The 19,782-nt window shown below is 42.2% G+C and overlaps 1 protein-coding gene across 6 annotated transcripts in view; it reads left to right on the top strand.

Moving 5' to 3' along the window:
* LOC143845107 (uncharacterized) overlaps positions 1-19,782 on the top strand; it is a 246,604-nt gene that overhangs the window by 119,948 nt on the left and 106,874 nt on the right. For all 6 annotated transcript variants that reach the window (XM_077353168.1, XM_077353167.1, XM_077353166.1 and 3 more), the window contains 3 exons: positions 2,895-3,134; positions 18,435-18,698; positions 19,564-19,768. In XM_077353168.1, the coding sequence (XP_077209283.1) occupies positions 2,895-3,134; positions 18,435-18,698; positions 19,564-19,768 (709 nt within the window). The remainder of the gene's footprint in view (positions 1-2,894; positions 3,135-18,434; positions 18,699-19,563; positions 19,769-19,782) is intronic.

Here is a 19,782-nt window from a genome sequence, read left to right as displayed (position 1 = left end):
GTTCAGTGCAGAATCAGCTTAAAGCATCCAAGATAAATATCTATCCAGCTGCTGTCCAGAGTTTAATAAGACTCACTCATTAGTAAGATTGCTCTCTTGGGAATCTACAAATAATTTAAGACTCTAAGGAAGAAGAAGAGTTGGTTCTTATATGCCGCTTTTCTTTACCAAAGGAGCCTCAAAGCGGCTTAAAGTCGCCTTCCCTTTCCTCTCCCCACAACAGACACCCTGTGAGGTAGGTGAGGCTGAGAGAACCCTGATATCACTGGTCAATCAGAACAGCTTTATCAGTGCCATGGCGAGCCCAAGGTCACCCAGCTGGCTGCATGTGGGGGAGTGCAGAATTGAACCCGGTTTGCCAGATTAGAGGTCCGCACTCCTAACCACTACACTAAACTGGGTTCGTGAATCAAAGGGATTGTGAATCAAAGGTTAACTATAATTGATAATCCCCATGGTGTCATTCCTTTTTGCTATGTTTGCCTTTCCTCTGGTGCTAACCACGATTCCTGTGTATGTTAAGTGCTGTCAAATCACTTTTGATTTATTGTAAGCTTATGAAGAAATAACTTACAAGAAGTCCTATCATGATGGAGCCAAGGAATAGAGCATCTTAAACAATTTCCATTTCTTCATCATCAGCCCTCCATATTCACTGATGTTCTTAGCCATTCAATTGTGTCTGACGCTTGGCGATCTTATGGGTCAACTGTTGCTATGATTTCCCAATCATGCAATGCTTCTTTTAGTTGTTTAATGCTCTGGCCAGTGTCCATTTTGATTGTATCTAACCTCTGTGTTCTTTGTCAGCCTAGTTTCCTTTTACCACTGACCAATCCTAGCATAATTGTTCTCTCCATTGCATTGGATTGCATGATACAGCCAAAATAAATGAGATTTAAAATTTGTGATTTTGCCTTCCAGTTATATATCAAACTTTATGTGCTCTAGCATTTCTTTGTGACTTTTGCTGTCCATGGAAAAGCCTTCTCTAGCACCAGAGTTCAAACTAATCAACACTCCTCCTGTCCAATTTCTTTATTGTCCAACCTCCACAGCCACAAGTGGCTATTAGAAATGGGATAGAAGAAGAAGAAGAAGAGTTGGTTCTTATATGCCGCTTTTCCCTACCCGAAGGAGGCTCAAAGCGGCTTACAGTCGCCTTCCCATTCCTCTCCCCACAACAGACACCCTGTGGGGTGGGTGAGGCTGAGAGAGCGCTGATATCACTGCCCGGTCAGAACAGCTTTATCAGTGCCGTGGCGAGCCCAAGATCACCCAGCTGGCTGCATGTGGGGGAGTGCAGAATCGAACCCGGCATGCCAGATTAGAAGTCCGCACTCCTTACCACTACACCAAACTGGCTCTCTAGATCTAACTAATCTACATTTGGTAATCAAGTTTATGTTCTTGCTTTTCCATGGTTGGTTCAAGATTATCATTGCTGAGTGACCCAAAGCATATGGAAACCACCACTCTGATCCAAGAAAAATGAATTATTTAATGCATTCCATCTCTTCACCATCGATTGCTATTGTGACATGTCTGTTTTTTGCAGTGGTCATTATTTTTGTCTTTTTAATGTTTAAGAAAAGGCCAAACTTCTTGCTTTCAGCTGTTCTAGGCTTTGTAAGTCTCTGATAAGAGGGTAGTGTCATCAGCATGATGACTTATATTCATTCCTCCAATCTTAATTCCGATGTTTGATTCTTTAAATTCAATCTCTCTCACAATGATCTCAGCATATAAATTAAGCAGGAAGGGGAAAATAATACAATATTGGCACACTTCTTTATTTTGAACTGTCACCAAATGGTGTACATACAACGGCTTATTGGTTTTCGTGGAACAACTATATCAGTTTGATCAAATGCATTGGCACCCCCAAATTTTGCAGGACTTTCCACAATTTCTTGTGATCCACACAATAAAAAACTTTCTTATATAACCAATAAAGCAGATGTTGTGGTATACTCATTTATTTTTAAACCAACAAGAGCCTTTCTTGATCCACACAGCTAAAAGCTTTGCTGTGAAACACAAGATAATTTTCTATGAAATATGAGCTGATTTTCTTCTGAAATTCTCTTGTATGCCACAGTCATCTACATAAATTTGCAATATGATCTCCAGTATTTCTGCATTTTCTGAATCCAGCTTGAACATCTGAAATTTCTTGTTCCGTATTTGGTAATATCTTTGTTGTAAAATTTTGAACCTTGCTTTACTTATGTGAGAACTTAATGTGATGGTCCAATAGTTGCTGCAGTCTTTGATGTTTCCTTTTTGGGGAATGTGAATATAAATTGGGTGTTTCTAGTCTGTGAGTTGCTATTTTATTTTCCATATTTCTTGACATGCTCTTGGTGTAGTGGTTAAGAGTGGCATCTTTTAATCTGATGAGCAAGGTTTGATTCCCCATTCCTCCACATGCTTCGAACTGTGTGACCTTGGGCAAGTCACAGTTCTCTTAGGACTGTTCTCACAGAGCAGTCCTGTCAGAGCTCTCTCAGTCACACCTATCTTACAGGGCATCTGTTGTGGGGAAAGGAAGGGAAGGCAATTGTGAGCTGCTTTGACATTCCTTCAATTAGTGAAAAGCAGCTCTTCCCTTCTTCAGTGTATTGTTCTCATTTAAAAAAAAATGTTTTTGTCCTGTTGATCTTTTAGCATGCCTAACTTTACTTTAAATTTCCCCTTGATTTTTTGGATCTTGTTGAACAGACCTCCCTTTTTTGTTGTTGCTCTCTTGTACATCTTTACACTTGTTATAATAGTTTTCTCTGTCTCTGCAAAATAGTCACTGGAACATTGCATTTAGATTTTATGTTTGTTACCCAGGAATCCCAGTTAAATATATTTATTCCACTTTTAATGCTCATTCTTCCCCCTAGGTTGACTGGGAAAAAACTCCTCAACCCATTCAGCTCCAACTGAAATGCTTACGAGGTGTCCGAGACAAAGTACCCCAAGGGAGCTACATCCTCAAGGCTTCCCTCCACAGACGGCTTGGAGATAAGATCCTTCACTGGAACAAAGTAGATGGGCAGCAGTGGTCTGGAACGACGCTACCTGTCAGACACAATGGAAACTTCTACGATGTGGAGATCTGTTTTGACCAAAGTGTCCACACAGTAAGTAATATTTTGAAATATGCTTTTTCCCCATCCTATGTTAGCTTTAACATGCACCCAAACCCTTTGGCCTACAAAGAGATTTAGTACCTTTCTTGATGTGAATAGTTCACTTCCAGTTGCAGTGTGTAGGGCTGGTGTCAGTATACTTTGAGGCAGGGCAGTTGTAAAGGCCCAGATTTTCTGGTGGGGCCCCCTGTTGCTGCTCCACTACCCACTTACCTCCCCTGTTGACCATCTGCTTGTTGTGAGCTCTCCCACCTCTCCAACTCCTTGCTGCACACACTGCCCAGCACAGTCATGAAAGGGTGTATAGCCACTGGAATAACTAGATACTAAGCATGCAGGTAAGGGAAGGATGGATGGCTAGGTCAAGGAGGGCCAGAAGGTAGGAAAGGAGCTGGCAAGCAAAGGTTGGTGCCCCCAGCACGCTCTGCCAAGGCCCACTGAAAATGGAAGTAGCCCTGGCAGTGTGCATAGGTGCAGGCTTTCCTTCTTTGCCCCCCCCCCCACACACAATGCAACTTTCCTCATTCCTTTTTTAAAGTGCTAAATATAACAGACCGTATCAGGCAGCGTTGTCATCCAGCTTTAGATTTTGCTTGCATTTTTCCCCTTATCTATGCAGTTTGTCAGCTATGTAATTCGATTTGGGTAAAGTAGCTTTAGAATAATCATTGGACGAGTGGGTGTCTATAAACACATGGATGCCCAAATCCTTGTTTGAGTTTTGAGCTTCATTGACCCCCCATTTGCTAAAAAAAGCAGCATTTGGATTTTTTTTGGAATGAACCCAAGCACACTCGAGGCTGTGTTTTGTGACTGAAGCCCGCACATTTTGTTGCTAAACCATGCTGCACCGAGCAGGCTTGCTGTGGGTTATTTGCTCTCATCAAGTGGCGTGGAGGCGAATGCCTGCAACTGGTCGAATGGCTTGGTTTGTGAGAAATGTGTGTGCTAAGCATAAACCTCTCTGTTCCAAGCACATTCTGCTTCCTCTGGCTGCTGGATTTGCTGTGCTCTGAGCAGTGTGTGATTGGTGTGGCACTCAGCATCGTGCAAAGCAAGGCCATTGTGGGGTGAGTTTCGAAAGTTTATCATGGCCGTTCTGAGAGCCGGGTGTGGTCCAGAAGATGGATTTCATTCTGGAGTTGGAGTGTTGGAACCAAGTTCCTGTGGTTGAGGCCTACAGTGACATCTAGCTAGGCTGTAGTCCTCAGTGAGGTCTACGTTAAGTGGACCTCCCCTTCCCATTAAAGAACACTTTTTAAGGCAATGTTAGTTATGTAATTTTAAAGTATTTTACCTGTATTTAAATAATTTTAATTTTAATTTTTGTATATTTTTGGAATTTACGTATTTCATTGACATCGTAACCTGCCCTTTTCAATTCAATTTCAGTTCAATTCATTTATTTTCAGTCCTTTGGCCAGCGGTTTCCAGCAAATGGATACAATTATGCATTCGCTCTGTTAAACCTAACGCTAAACAATGCCAAATCAATACATATAGGGATTACATCAATAAGGGAAAGATACATAGGATTAATATTATAGCTTGGTATAGTGGTTAAGAGTGTGGACTTCTAATCTGGCGAGCTGGGTTTGATTCCCCGCTCCCTCACATGCAACCAGCTAGGTGACTTTGGGCTCGCCACGGCACTGATAAAGCTGTTCTGACTGAGCAGTGATATCAGGGTTCTCTCAGCCTCACCCACCTCACAGGGTGTCTGTTGTGGGGAGAGGAAAGGGAAGGCGAATGCAAGCCGTTTTGAGCCTCCTTCGGGTAGGGAAAAGCGGCATATGAGAACCAACTCTTCTTCTTTTTCTTCTATCTCAATATGATAATCACAATAATATATAATTAAAGTTATAAAATCACATCAATATTAAAAGCACTTTGCGATTGCAGATCACTGTATGGCAAAACTTTGCAACCGCTTGCTGGTGACACTGGTGGAGGACTGGCAGTCCCATCTGTCAGCCACCATTGACGAGATCTCTCCCCAACACCCTCTCTGCTTTCGCCTCAAACTGGCCCCACGGTATACTCCGAGAATTGCTCAGCTTGGAAAAAAAATGGCAGGTGCCTGATTGTCCTGTAGCACTAAGTACAGAAAAACACACAAGAGATATGGACAGTTGAAATAGGCTGTAATAAGTTTGACATAAAATAGGGGACTAGAATATATACCTAGGCTAGATGGACACATTTTGCAAAAGCGTCCATCTGTACCTTGCAATACAGTACCATGTTCCTTTAAGAATCTGTTTAAATAAGAAACACACATAAAGAATAAAAGCAATCCTGGAACAGAAGGGAAGCACATATGATGTATATTGTTTAAAATCATGTGTATAGGGGAAACCTTGAACAAGTATTTTGGAACTCTTTTTGAGGTCATCATCATTTCATATCATTGTAATGCATGCTGGCAAGTTAGAACTGAACCTGAGAGAAGAAGTTCATGTGAACCAATTGGAGCTGGCTGCTTTTCATCGTCAAGGAAGCACACATAGATAGAAAGAAGTGAACTGCCATGAAAGGATCTTGGGATCCATTACAGAAGAAAATACCAGACAGTTAACATGAAGGGCTGAGTTTTGTTTGCATTGGCCATAATAAGGTGATTGGGGTACAGTATAAATAAAGTAAAAAAAAAACCCAAAAATTAAAGTATACATGCCTGATGTTGAAAGACAGCTTACTTGTAACTAATACATTAGAGAGATTGTTCCAGAACGCTCCATCCTTCCAAAAATAATAGCTCTCTAATGTCGGCAGAGTTAGTGTCAGCATGGGTTACCTGCTACATACAGAAAGTACCGGTCATGTAAGCTCGTTCTGCCTTGGGGCAAGTCTGACTTGAACATCCGACCTTTCCAAAATATTTTTTTTGTTCATTAGTCAGTGTTCTTTGCCCAAGCCAGTGGGGTTCACTTCCCTACCCCCACCCCCTTGACTGTCCTCTGGAATCACTTGTTGGGTTCTAATGCAAGGTGATGGCCCATTGCAACGTCTAATTTGGATGCTGGATATTTGAATGCTGGATATTTTGAAGACGTGCATGTATCAAAGCATGCAATACATACTGAGTGGAAGGGGAGAACTTTATCAGTAGAAAATGATCAACAAGTATGTGGTGAATTTGCAAGAGAAGATCGTCTTTGAGATTAGGGGAATAAGCAGTATCGCTATGGTGGCCCAGCATCTATAACAGCCTTTTGCAACCTTTTGACCGTGGAGGAGCCCCGGAAATATTTTTCAGGCTTTGAGGAGCCAGCCCTGGATCTATGCAGGAAGTGTGGCCAGGTTCATTAAGGCAGGATAAAGGGGAAAAGCCAGGGGGCCCCAGGACTCCAGGTTAGGAATCCCTGATCGATATACTGCTTTTGATATAAGACTCACCTCTTATCCTGCTGTGAACCCTCAGAGATTCCTCTTGGTCATACAGTCTGATCTGAAAATCATGTAAGAATATGCTGTATCCCTAGATCCCTTGGGGAAGCCATCACTGGGTATTCTCCAAACAGAAAGAGCAGCATGGTATAGTGGTTAGAAAAGGGCAGACTCTAATCTGGAGAATCAGGTTTGATTTTCCACTTCTCTTCATGCAACCAGCTGGGTGACCTTGGGCTAGTCACACTTCTCTTGGAGCTGTTCTCCCAGAGCAGTTTTGATTCTGTGAACTTAGGCAGATTGTGAGTAGGTGGGCAGAAGGGACAGTGTTGGTGCTTGGCTCTTGTAGCCCTTTCTTGCATGCCCAGGGAAATGCCAATTGGCACTTTGGGATCGGGAAGTGAATTTCTTCCAGGTCAGGCTGGACAGGGATTCTGGTTGGGGGGGGGCATCATCTGGGCATGGAATTGGGGTCACTGTGGGTGGGCAGGTAGTTGTAAATTTCCTGCATTCTGCAGGGGGTTGGACTAGATGACCATACAGATGCCTTCGAACTCTATGATACCATAATTCTTAAAGCTCTCTCAGCCCCACCTGCCTCATGGGGTGTCTGCTTGTAAGCTGCTTTGGGACTCCTTTCAGCAGTGAAATCAGGGTACAAAAAAAAATCCAGCTCTTCTCTCCACCACTGAATTTCCTAGCCTTCTAGTAGAACTGCTGCCTTCACATTTCTGTAGGTTTTTTAATGGGTTGATATGGACTGTTAAACAGAATGGGAAAAAAGTGGTGAAATAAAATGGTGTCAAAAGGCATGTGTTATCCATCAACAGGAACCCAGAGCTATCATACCAAACACACAGAGTGTCTGTTGCATAGTGTTGATGCTGATACTTTGGGTGGGGGTGTGGTGAAATTCTTTGAGCTGCTCCAGAGTTTAGATTGAAAAGCTATAAAAACGTACAAAACTGATTTGTAAGGACCCTAGTAGGAAAATACATTGTGCCATTAATTCCCAAGAATGCTCTATATAGAAATCATCATAGATGCTGTAACATGGCTCACTAAATTAGGGTATATTGCCAAATTGGTTAAATGAACTCAGTAGGTCAATGTAACAGAAAGCCTGCTCAGAAAAGTCAACTTTTATTTTTATCCATTCTGATTAGATATTTGATAGGCTATTACAAATGAAGTAGGAGGTGGGTGGTATATGTATTCTGAATTGTGTTCTTAACCCTGAAGGTGTGAGTTGAGGCCCTGAACATGCTAATTACTGGATGACTAGGAAAAAGCTCTGGCTGAATATACCTATTTATTTTTATAATTTCTTGGTCACTCTTTCTTTAAAATAAATCCCTCGGCGTAGACGGTTAAAAAAATATACCATCAATAAAATCCCACAAGTATAATAAAACACAATAAAATGTTGGTATACTCAAAACTTCGTTATCCAGCACTCATGAGGAATGCCAGTTAATTAACTGTGTAATATACTAGAGCTTATTTCTGTTATCACACTACCCATCCAGAGGAACCTACAGCCACTAAACCCCTTCCTACTAGGAACACCATGTGGGCAGGCCCCATGCCTTGCAAGACTCTCCCCTCTCAGGTACAGAACAATCTAACGCAACAGGCAAACTAATGGGGCAGGCAGCAGGCTCTAATCTGAAGGACCGGGTTCAATTCCCCACTCCTCCTCCACATGCAGCCAGCTGGGTGACTTTGGGCCAGTCACAGTTCTCTCAGAGCTCTCTCAGCTTTATGTGAGAGAGATGATTGTAAGCTGCTTAGTGACATTCTTCAGGAAGTAAGAAGTGGGGTCCAAAACAACAGCTCTTATTCTCCATCGTTGACTCCTGACAGTTCAAGACAGGTTGAGTGCACAAGACACCCAAGGATGAGGCGAATTGGCTGTCGGAAGCCCAGCAATAGATAGAGACAGCAAGCTGATTGGCTGGAGAAGTGAAGTGGGGCACGTGTCCGAAAACCCGTGGCATGGTGGCTAAGGGGGAGGAGCTTGCTTTCTGGGCAACACCAGTTAATTGAGTGTTCTGGATTATCAGATGCTGCATAATGAAGCTTTTGCTACATAACCTTTACGGGATGAATATAGAGAAGAAGTAGAACATTAGTATTTTTCTTTGCATTTAATTGTTTATTTATTTATACTTAGAGTTCTATAAGCCAGGGTAGTCAACCTGTGGTCCTCCAGATGTCCATGGACTACAATTCCCATGAGCCCTTGCCAGAGGTTGCTGGCAGAGGTTGCTGGCAGGGGCTCATGGGAATTGTAGTCCATGGACATCTGGAGGACCACAGGTTGACTACCACTGCTATAAGTATCCTTCCCAGCAGTGCCGGCTTGGGGTGGTTCACAACAGAACAAATAACAGTTCCATGAAACAGTGCTTTAGAAAGAGTTTGTGTCAGTACACAGAAACACACACACAAATTCAATGTCAACTGAAACCATGATCCTGCCACACTGCTGTCTCTTCTGTAGGTTGAATATAGACTTGGCCATTTCATATGCCCATAAAGTTCACCGTTGCTGATAGGAAGAAATCCATATATCTTTAGATTTTTTTAAAGAGTATATCAACCAGAGTTAATATTTATGCGTCAATATGGCAAGGTGGGAAACGCTGCAAGAGTAGCTAGGTACCATTCTGCTTTACTTAAGGGAAATCCAGTGTGAATAAAAGAGCAACTTTTCAAACATGACATTTAATCCATGCATGTAAATCAAACCATGGGAGGAATCTATTATTCATTATTAAAAGGGCACCATATTTTTATTATACTGAAAATGTAACCTAAATGCTGTGAAAAATTTAGTGGCTTCTCTTGAAGTTTCAGTGACACTTATCATCCAGTCATTTGAGCTGGCTGGGTGTGTGTGTATGTGTGTGTGTGCTCGTTTTAAACTATAGCTACCCAAACAATAAGTTAAAGTTTTGTGGCCCGGGAAAGAGTTAGGGAGAAGCGTGTGTCCAATTTCTCTGAAAAACAGGCACATTTATTCTTAATGTAAGGCTTCCTAAATCCATATCATGGTACAGTTCCCCTGTAATGTCTGGATGAGATCGGCATGAGAAATATAGTTCATATCCCTTGTCATTATTAGTCACGCCCACAATTTTCTACCCCGAAGTACTTTCTGAAAGCTACATATATCAGAAACTGATTAACATGACCCAAGGTATTAATTCTTAAAAATACGATGACACCAACATTTCCGGAGCTTTCTATTTTCTCTGTGTCAGCATCTGACTGGGAGCTAAGATGCTTTTAATAGCAACACAATGAAATGTTGTTAGTTAAGCTAGAGGGCGGGGAACTTTTTTCAGTTGTTACTACTTTTGTACAAAACTCTGACTGATTACAAAATAGGGGAATAAAAAGCCTCAGTGTGACTTAACCTAAACATTTGAAACGCTGTGGGGAACGGGTGGGAAAATGAAGAATAGATCAATGTAGGCAAAACAATAAAGAACTGTGTAACACTACCATCGATTTAATTGGTAAATTCACAATATGCCAGAATGGGCTCCGGATTCACCACCCACTTTCAATAACGCCCTTTTCAGCAGTGGCTTGTGCTATTTAATCAGCTAGGGCATGCCAAGAAAACAACCGGTGGCAGAAGAAGGTTTATAAAGACATTCATCGGGATGGTGAGCCTCTCCATTAATTTTTGGGTGAATGGAAGTACTAATCTCACTAAAAACATATGTAGTACAGCAAATCCAAAACTACTCACAGTTATTGTAAACATTTTCAGCAATTCCAACTAAAAGTGTCATTCTTTTGAGATGAGGTGGCACCGTATAGTCAGATCTCAGAAGCTAAGCAGCATCAGTACTTGGGTGAGGGACCACCAAAGAAGACTCTGCAGAGTGAGGCACTGAAAACCCACCTCTGCTTCTCACTTTCCTTTAAAGCCCTTTACTTGGGGACGCCACAGTGGGTAAGGCTGATTCTGACGGCACCTGGAACTTTAAAAAACCAAGGCATGCAGGGGAATTCTTAATGTTATCAAAGCTGTTGATGGCTTCTGAGTAAAAAGTGATGAGTAGAAAACATGTCCTGAGCAACCTGACACCAAAATATATAACACATTAGGGCTGGAAAACAAAGTATTTTGTACAGTTTTCTCCAAATCTCTCTCTCTCTCCACCCCAACATGAATCCACCCTCATCCCCACCACATTTTGGCTTTCTCGAAGTTTTATATGTATGCTTTAAGCAGAAAAGAGTTAGTTTTTATTTATTTTATTATTTATTATTTAAATTTATAGTCGCCCCCCCTCGAAGGCTCAATTTGAGTTACAGCATCAAAATAAATATTTATACCCTGCTTTTGTCTGCCTGAAGGAGACTCAAAGCAGTTTACATTTGCCTTCCCTTCCTCTCCCCACAACAGTCTTGTGACAAGGTAGGGCTGAGAGAGCTTGTGACAGAACTGCTATTCAAAAACAGCTCTAACAAACCTGTAACTAGCCCACAGTCAGCCAACTGGGTACCTGTGGAGGAATGGGGAATCAAACCTGGCTGTTCAGATTTATATCAGTAATGTGTTCTGCTAAGAAATATAACATGACTTGATCCCTCTTTTCCCCCTTTGTCCTCTTGGTTTTCTTCTTTCTTTTTTTATCAAGGCCACCTTGCTGTGCAAACACCGAGTTTAGGCGGAACCACGGCCACAGATATGGAGCAAATAATTTAGTCAGATTCAACAGTGGCTGTGTCTTGAACTGCTTCTCCTGCTAGGAAAGAACAAAATATTGGCAGCAGATGTGTTGGGGCAATTGGCAACAGATGCAGAGGCTGAAGCACACAGGAAGCAAAAAATTATCTTCCTGTATATAGAAAGCCAAGAGGTCATATTCTGAGGTGTTTTTGCCCATTTCCTCTCATGATGCATGGGAATAACAGTGAATGCTGTTTCAATGGAATATTCTCTTTAATTTCCTATCACAATCCAGAAGCAAAATAGAGAACTATAAGCATGGTGTTTCCCGTCATGGTGAAGTTTTACTTTTTACACTAATGGGATCCAGAGATTCTGTACCTTCAGCGAAATCAAGAGCAATCAGGACTAGTAGTTGGTGATTTGAGAATAGCTCCTCAGTGGCACTCTCGGCCCCACCTTCCTCACAAGTGTCTGTTGTGAGAAGAGGAAGGGAAGGTGATTGTAAGCCATTTTGAGACTCCAGGTAGAGAAAAAGCGGTATATAAGAATCAACACTACTTCTTTTGGAGAAAAAGACTACTTTGGAGGAGGGACTCAATAGCATTATAAAACAGAGAGGTCCCTCCTTGCCCCAAATCCCATCCACTCCCTGCTTCATCCCCAAACTGTCCAGGTATTTCCCAACACAAAGCTGGCACCCTAGGTGGGACCTGGGGATCCCCTGGTTTTATAGCTCATCTCCATATGTACATTGATCAGTTTCCCTGAAGAAAATGACTGCTTGGGAGGGTGGACTCCATAGCATGATATTCTACTGAGGTCCCTCCCTGCCCCAAATCCTGCCCATTCCTGGCTCCTCCCCCAAAGTCTCCAGGTATTTCCCAACCCAGAGTGTCTCACTAAGAACTTGGAGATCATTGAGTTTGGTGGTGTTGAACCTGGATACTGATCTGGGTGGTTTTGTTAATATTGCATCTGACTCCATGGTTGCATTGAGGGAAGCCGCCATGAAAAATGAAATATGAGGATCTTGTTTCAGGCTCAAAGCTATTTCTGCTCTAGTTTTAAAAATCCTTAAAGTTACTTTTAATTATATATATATATATATATATATATATATATATATATATATATATATAGATATATATATAGATATAGATATATATATAGATATAGATATATATATAGATATAGATATATATATAGATAGATATATATATAGATAGATAGATAGATAGATATAGATATAGATATAGATATAGATAGATAGATAGATAGATAGATAGATAGATAGATAGATATAGATATAGATATAGAGATAGATAGATAGATAGATAGATAGATAGATAGATAGATAGATAGATAGATAGATAGATAGATAGATAGATAGATAGATAGATAGATAGATATGTATATATGTATATATATATTTGTATTTTAACATCATGTGCTATCTGGGATGCATTGTATAATTTCCTCTGTTATATGTCTGGTGCAAACCGTAATAAAATTTCTGTCTATCATTGAGGGGAGCTGAGCCAAGCTGCAGCAGTGCACAATTGTCTGTTATTCTGACATCTGTATCATAGCCTCGTTATTCTTTCCCTGGGGCGCTGTGTGAGAAGGTAATCAGTGCTAAGGTTTCTGGGCCAACAGTTGGGGATGGGGGTAAGGCTGGATAGCCGGATCCAGGTTGGGAATTTTTTGGAGATTTGGGGATAGAGCTTGGGGAGGACAGGGACCTCAATGGGGTGCAATGCCACAGAATCCAGCCTCCAAACCATTTCTGGTCCCTTTAGTTTGGAAATGAGCAGTATTCTGGGGTTCTCCAGGTTCCACCTGGAGGCTGGCATCCCTAGCAGTCACTGGAGTAAGTCTGTGCTTGTTCATATCTGTTTTCTTCACTGCTCCTCTTCCACCCTTCCACTGCCTTGGTTTACAATGTGAACTTCAAACAGGGATCTGCTTTGTTTAATTTTACACAGTGTCGTATTCACAGGAATAATAGCTGTCTATTGCCTCTTGATCATTAGAGATTGCGTTTTACTGATCAAGGATATGGTCCCACAGGGCAGATCGTCTGCCTCAAATCTTTATTTGCATGCCTGAAAAATTCATCATATTTTTAAGAATTATAATTACGAACAATTGGCCACAGATTCAGTAATATTGAAATTTGATGGTATTGTTATGCTATATAGGTTTGGGACTTGCTACATGCCGATCTAATTGAATGGCAGATGTTCAAAAATCACATCTTTATGTGTACTGGGGCTTTGTCATTTTGGGACTGTAAAAGTAATGGGCTCTGTGCAATACTCTCCCAAGTTCAACTCCTGGGAAAAAAAGAAAAGAAAGAAAGTAAAGATTTATCTCTCTTTTAACTGTGATAAGCCCAAGAGCAAGTTGGACTTCTTACTAACACACTCAATGGAAAAATCCCCAAACTGAACCTGCTAATTTGAAATATTCAAATAGATCTCATTCTCTCTCTTGAGTATTTCTGTGTTGGAGTGCTGTGGCATATGGGGGAAGTAAAATATGTGACAACAAAACTAATATAAAGCAGTTGATTTCAGAAATATTATCAAGAGATGATTTTAGCTCAATATGTTTTAATTCAATTAAATGCAGCTCTTCTTGGTATGGAACCAGAAAGAAATTTGATGCGCCTTTATTTTCCATTCTTGCGCAATTTGGGGAAGCTTTTCAGTAGGAACGAACTGAACATCTTACGCAAATGTCAGGATTCAGCAGCATTTCGTCCCCCGCTTAAGGCAGGTGTATGTCACTACACACAAAAATAAGGGATGACAGTAAGAGAGGGAGGGAAGTTAAAGGACCATAGCTCAGTGGAAGAGCATATCTTGGTTTTCAAACTTGCACATGCAAGGGCGAGGGCGTGACACAAGGACAGTTTTGTTTAAAAAATTAGCTTCTATAAAAATAAATGTTGCATGCATGCATAGGAGTGTTTCACATGCAACCAGGGAGCATACTCACCACTCACCCCTCCTTCTCATCAAACATGACCTACCCTCATTCATAGAGTTCTGCACTGGACCTAGTTGCAGGTTTTTAGGGGCCTCAGGCATACAGTTCCCAGGGCTCCCTTGCACCCTGTGCCCACCCCCAAGTACTCTCCTTCCCTCTCACCCGTCTGCATGCATCCTATGTGTATGTGTGTCTTTCCCTTGTCTGCTCACAAGTCTTCCACTGCCCAAGGGCACTGGGCAGTATGTGCCCCAGGGACCCTAGGGTGGTGAAGTGCAAGCAAGCTGGAGAATCTAGCTCTGGGCAGCTGATCTGCCTGCCAGTATGCTGACATTGGCCCCACATTGGAGCTACTCTCTCATGTCCATTTAGCGCCCCCCCCCCCACCAAAGTAGACCTAGTAATGCTTACTCAGAGTCATCTAAGTTGGGGTTGGATGAAATTCATTTGAACTAAGGAACCTAGTATCATGAGCCTGAGGAGGAAGAGGGAGGAACAAACAGCAGGGGTTGTCTAAAATGTCAGCTGCTTTTGCATATCTTTCCCCACTTTCTCCTCCTTCATGGAACACCACAAAACATCTTTGATCCTCACCCCCTCTTCTTTGGGAAGACAAAGAATCTTTTCAGATACTCCGTGGAAATCAATGAAGAAAGACCCACACTGGATTTCACTGGAGCTTTTGGTCCCTAGTTAGTAATAATCAGTGAGTTGATGATTATTGTTGTAATTTTTTGAAATCTTAATTTTAAATCCATTAAACTGTTTATGTATTTAACCATGTTGTAAACTACCGCAAGCCCCTTATGGGAGAGCAGAAGTATAAAAATCCAATAATAATAATAACTACAACAATAATAATAGGAGCTTTCTGGGTCCAAGTAGCTGGATAAGCTGAATTGTTTCATCAGGGGTGTCATTTGTGTGTAATTTAGTAATTAATAGTTTGACTTTCCCATGGGTTGCTGGTAGAAAATGGTAAATCTGGTTTTGATGAAACCTGATACTATCAGTGATTTAACGACAGCTACTGTAGGGGTCTGGGATTTTTCAGTTGTAGCTCCTTGCTTATTTGTGTATGCGTTCACAAAATCATGCTGCTGATAACACATCTTGACCAGTGGCGTGTCTTGTACTTTGAGAAGAAATCAGCATCAAAGTGTTTGTCCTCTTTTATCGGTGCTTCATTACAATTTATAAGCGGAAAATAAATGCCAAGATAAATGTTTGAACATGCTATTAGTTATTTATAAATTCAATTTATAGGCTGCCCATCCTGCAACAGGGTGGCTAACAAGAATAAATATAACATAAAAATGATTACAACTGATAGCATCTTATATTTAAAAAGATAAACCCTTCAGTCTTTGGGTAGACCACTTGAGGAGGGGGAGGGCCAGAGGCCAACTATGGAAGGCGCCTACCATCAACTGTAAGCTTGGTGGAACAACTCGGTTTATTTATAAATTCAATTTCCAAAGATGGAGAACCCACCACCTCCAGAGGAAGCCTGTTCCACTGAGAAACCACTCTAACTGTCAGAAACTTCTTCCGGATGTTTAGACGGAATTTCTTTTGAATTTATTTCATCCCTGGATCTGCTCCATCCCTTAGGATGTTGAAGTATGCAAGACCTGGGGTGTGCATAATGGAGCAGAATATAAAGGGTGTCATCAAGGGGGCATCAGAGGAGATTAATATTTAGTATAGAAGATAGGATAGGAACTTCCTGATGATTTTCAAATCATCTCCTCCAGTGTCCTGATTGGCTCAACAGGAGACTTCCTCCTTGTTTGAGCATACTTCCTCCCTGCTTGCCTCCAGAACAGTTGTTGAACAGAATGACTGCAGAGACTAGCTAGCTAGACAGTTTGGTCTCTTCTCTCCGCTTTCTATACATAGTCGTTTCTCTTTTGAATGAAAACTATTTTATTTTTTTTTCAGCAGCTCAGTGCTTCATTCTCTCTCTCTCTGCGTATTCAAACTCTGCCAACACAGGATTGGGTGAATTTTCCCGTATTGCAACCAAATGTGATCCTACAGTTTTCTCACTTGATGTGCTCCAGTTCTGCTCTTTATTGTAGCTACCTACTCCAATCTGAACCTACTCAGCCACTTCAGAAATCTTTAGAGATTATGCTTTGGGTGCCTTCCGCATCTGAGGCTGAATGGGTAGCAACCCCAGAAAAGATCTTCTCAATTGTGAGACCAAAACTTTGGAACACCCCCTCCCCAGGGAGATTCCTCTGTCACCCTCTGTTGTTGACTTCCAACAGTCTTCCAACAGTGGGTGAAGATTTTTGTTGTTGGGGCTCACTAATTCTTATTAGCCTTCCTCCCTGCTCATGTGTTTAAATATCCTTCTGTTTTTATATGTGATATTTAACTGGTTTGAATAGCTTATATAGATTTGACTAGCAGGTGGCAACTGTTCCAGCAATGACACGACTCCTTGTTTGGCAAATAACTTGGCCGCAGCCGTTTATTGAACAAACAACCCCAACGTAGGGTTGGCCTTATGCCGGCAAGGGAGCCTGACCCCTTCAGCCGTCCGGCTGCAACCTCGGACCGCGGCGCCCAGGCTCCACTCCTCGCTCCCAGCCGGGAGGATGGGACGCCTTCCGCCGCAGAACTCAGGGAAGCGGCAACACGGGATCCAAAGGGCGTCCGCCTCCATTGGTACCCGTTCACCGCTTGGCTCCCCGGGCCCCTGGCCTCCCAACCGGGTAGGCCGCGCCCGGGTCCTAGCCGGTCTCCTTAATGAGACCCCCACCTCAGGGAGTTCCACACGCAGGTGGGCCTCCCTGCCAACAGGCTCCCTACCGAGCATAACCGCGGCTGCGACGATGAAAGCAACAAAACAAACTGGGAGGGTGGGAGGGTGTCTGTCCCCGGCAGCGGCTGGCGCGAAAGAGGGCTGGCGCCTGCGCGCTCGACCTTATAAGGCCGAGCGCCCCGCCCTTCTCAGGCCGCGCGGCTGCGCGGCCTGATGACACCTGGGGAGCCGCGTCACTGCCGGGCGCCCCCGCAGCGTCAACGGCGGCCGCGGCAATCCGCGGCCGCTATTTGTTTTTAAGTGCTCTTTGAGATGTTTTGAACTTGAAGTGTTTTATGGTTTACTGCCTTTGGGACCCTGAGTTGGGTGGAAAGGCAACTCAGGAATCTTTTAAATAAATGAATACATTTGGCTTCTGTCAGGCCCCATAGTCTCTGCTGCTAAATAGTCAAAAATGGGCCTTCTCATCAGTGGAAAAGCTGGTCGTACAAGCCAGTTATCTTCACTGGAAGCAAGAAGAACATGTATGATTTAGAGCTGAGGCAACATTTTTGGTATTTGGCAACATCCCAGAAGAAGACTTTAAAAATTCAGGACTCCTTTGATTTTGCTTTCAAAATATGGGCTTTTAGTGTGATATTGGTTGGTTTCTCAAACACATCAAGTCAGCTGCTATAGAAAAAGGAATGCTGAACTAGATGGGTAGGTCATAGATTGCCTAGGGCGCCAAAAACCTTAAGCTGGCCCTGGATCAGTCACTAGACCAAGGTCTAGTCTGCACACAATAGGTAGTGTAATGATTTAGTTTATTAGTCGGCCATTGGCCATTTCCACCAATTGACTATACAGTACAAAAGTCAGTTAAATTTTAAGTCATGCACTTTCAAGGCACTTTTGTAGTAGATTTTCCTGTTCCGCACAGGAAAATCCAGATGCCAAAGCACATTGAAAGTGCATTATCCTATGTGTGCAGACTAGGCCCAAGTCAATTTGGACTTGTAGGTTACCATACCAAAAATGCTGGAGAGGGGTAGCCTAAAAATCCCATAATAAAATAGAAATGTAAATTGGATCTTCTTGTAGTATACAGACGGCAGACAACTGCCTTTTTGACAATAGGGCAAGAAAAAAGGACTGCTTACTTGAAAACCCCAGTGCAATTCCCTGCCTCCCCAGACACAAAGCTTCAGCTCTCCCCACTGGGGACTCTGCCCTGGAAAGAAAAGCTTTCTGCAGAGCAACAGGAAGACATACATACTACAAGACACTCTCCAAGTATAAACCTAAGTCCACATTTAAACAATTTGGCCTATTAGTTGAGATAGGGATAGCCTAGATGGATTCTGTTGCTGTTGGTGGGCTGGGACTGGTTGCAGAATCATTCAGCATGATGATTAAATAACATATGGCCTTTTCTTCCTCTTTTCACTAGGACGTTCCAGCTAGGAAGAATGGGAAACCTGGAGAGATACTCACGTTTGAGCTGTTTCTTCTTCGGGGGACCAATACCTGCATTGACCGAGTAGTGGGTTGGGGAGCTTTTCCTTTGTGTAATAATAATTTTGACACTGTGGAAGGGAAGTTTAAATGCCCCCTTCTCAGGGGACACTACAACTGCAAAATTGACCGGTTCAAAAAAATTGAAAATTTGATTTCTTCTGATTTAGACCATTGGCTGTGCAACCTCTATTTTCAGGTTAGTATGAAAGCGCTTCTATGATCTGTCCTCTTGTTGGCTTTGTAATGGTGCTGTTTTTTTGCTCTTATACAACACATGCCATTGATTTGCTGAACTCCAGTGTTAATAGTATTTTATCTGATGAAAGGCAACATTCTTTTTATACCTGAATTAACATGCCAATAATAGTGTGTGGGGGGGGGCGGAGATTTGATGTACTACATCTTCACCAAAACTCTGTTGAAAGTTAATTGTTCCTATTCTGGCCATGTGGTGCCATTGAAGTCAATGGACTTAGATGGGTGTAACCCTGCTTACGATGGCACCATTGGCATTCTAGCTGTTCTCCATCTAGTGTAACCAAAGCATAGAATTGTACCCTTCCACTTACCTTTCCGCTAGGGGTTGACAAGAGAATATTCTTATACAATTATACAATTCTAAGTCCACCTCAAATCCATGAGCTTAGAAGTTCGTAACTCTGCTTCCAATTGTACAGTAAAGCTCTCTTGGAATTGTTGAGTGCCTTGATTTAGCAACAACGTAGTATTTAAAACTGTAAGACTTAACAATTATTCTCGTATTTGAATTTCAAAGTCAGCTTAGAAGTCCCATTGAGGCTCATGGCTATGGGGAATAATTGATTTCCTGGATGCACAAATTGATAGACAGTGGTGTTTTTAAATTATTACACTGCACACTGAGAGCATTTAGGATATGAATTATGAGAATTAAGAAGAAGCTAATGACTGAGAGGCACCCTGCAGTGGAAGTTTCCAGAGAATCCAAGATCAGCTCTTTTGACTGAAAGCTGGAGAAACATTAGAGGAATAATTTTGCATATGGCTGACCTATTCATATAACAGGGCTTTTCTCTTATCAGATAATTAAACTACCACGGTATTCAGATGAACAGAAAGAACACGAACCAGTTCTACAGCTCTCTTCAAATGCACTTGTATATTCAAGCATTACCGAGAAAAATGAAGTTTTCGGGAAAGAGACAACAGGCGGACTACAAGAGAATGGGCTGAAATTCCCACCTGCAGCAGAAAATCACTCAGGGACTTCTTTCGGATTGCTGCAAGGTTAGTGACCTAAT

Source organism: Paroedura picta, chromosome 9 (genome assembly GCF_049243985.1).
Source record: "Paroedura picta isolate Pp20150507F chromosome 9, Ppicta_v3.0, whole genome shotgun sequence".
Lineage (NCBI taxonomy): Eukaryota > Metazoa > Chordata > Lepidosauria > Squamata > Gekkonidae > Paroedura > Paroedura picta.
Note: the sequence above shows the minus strand (reverse complement) of the source record. Positions and strands in the feature narration are given on the sequence as shown.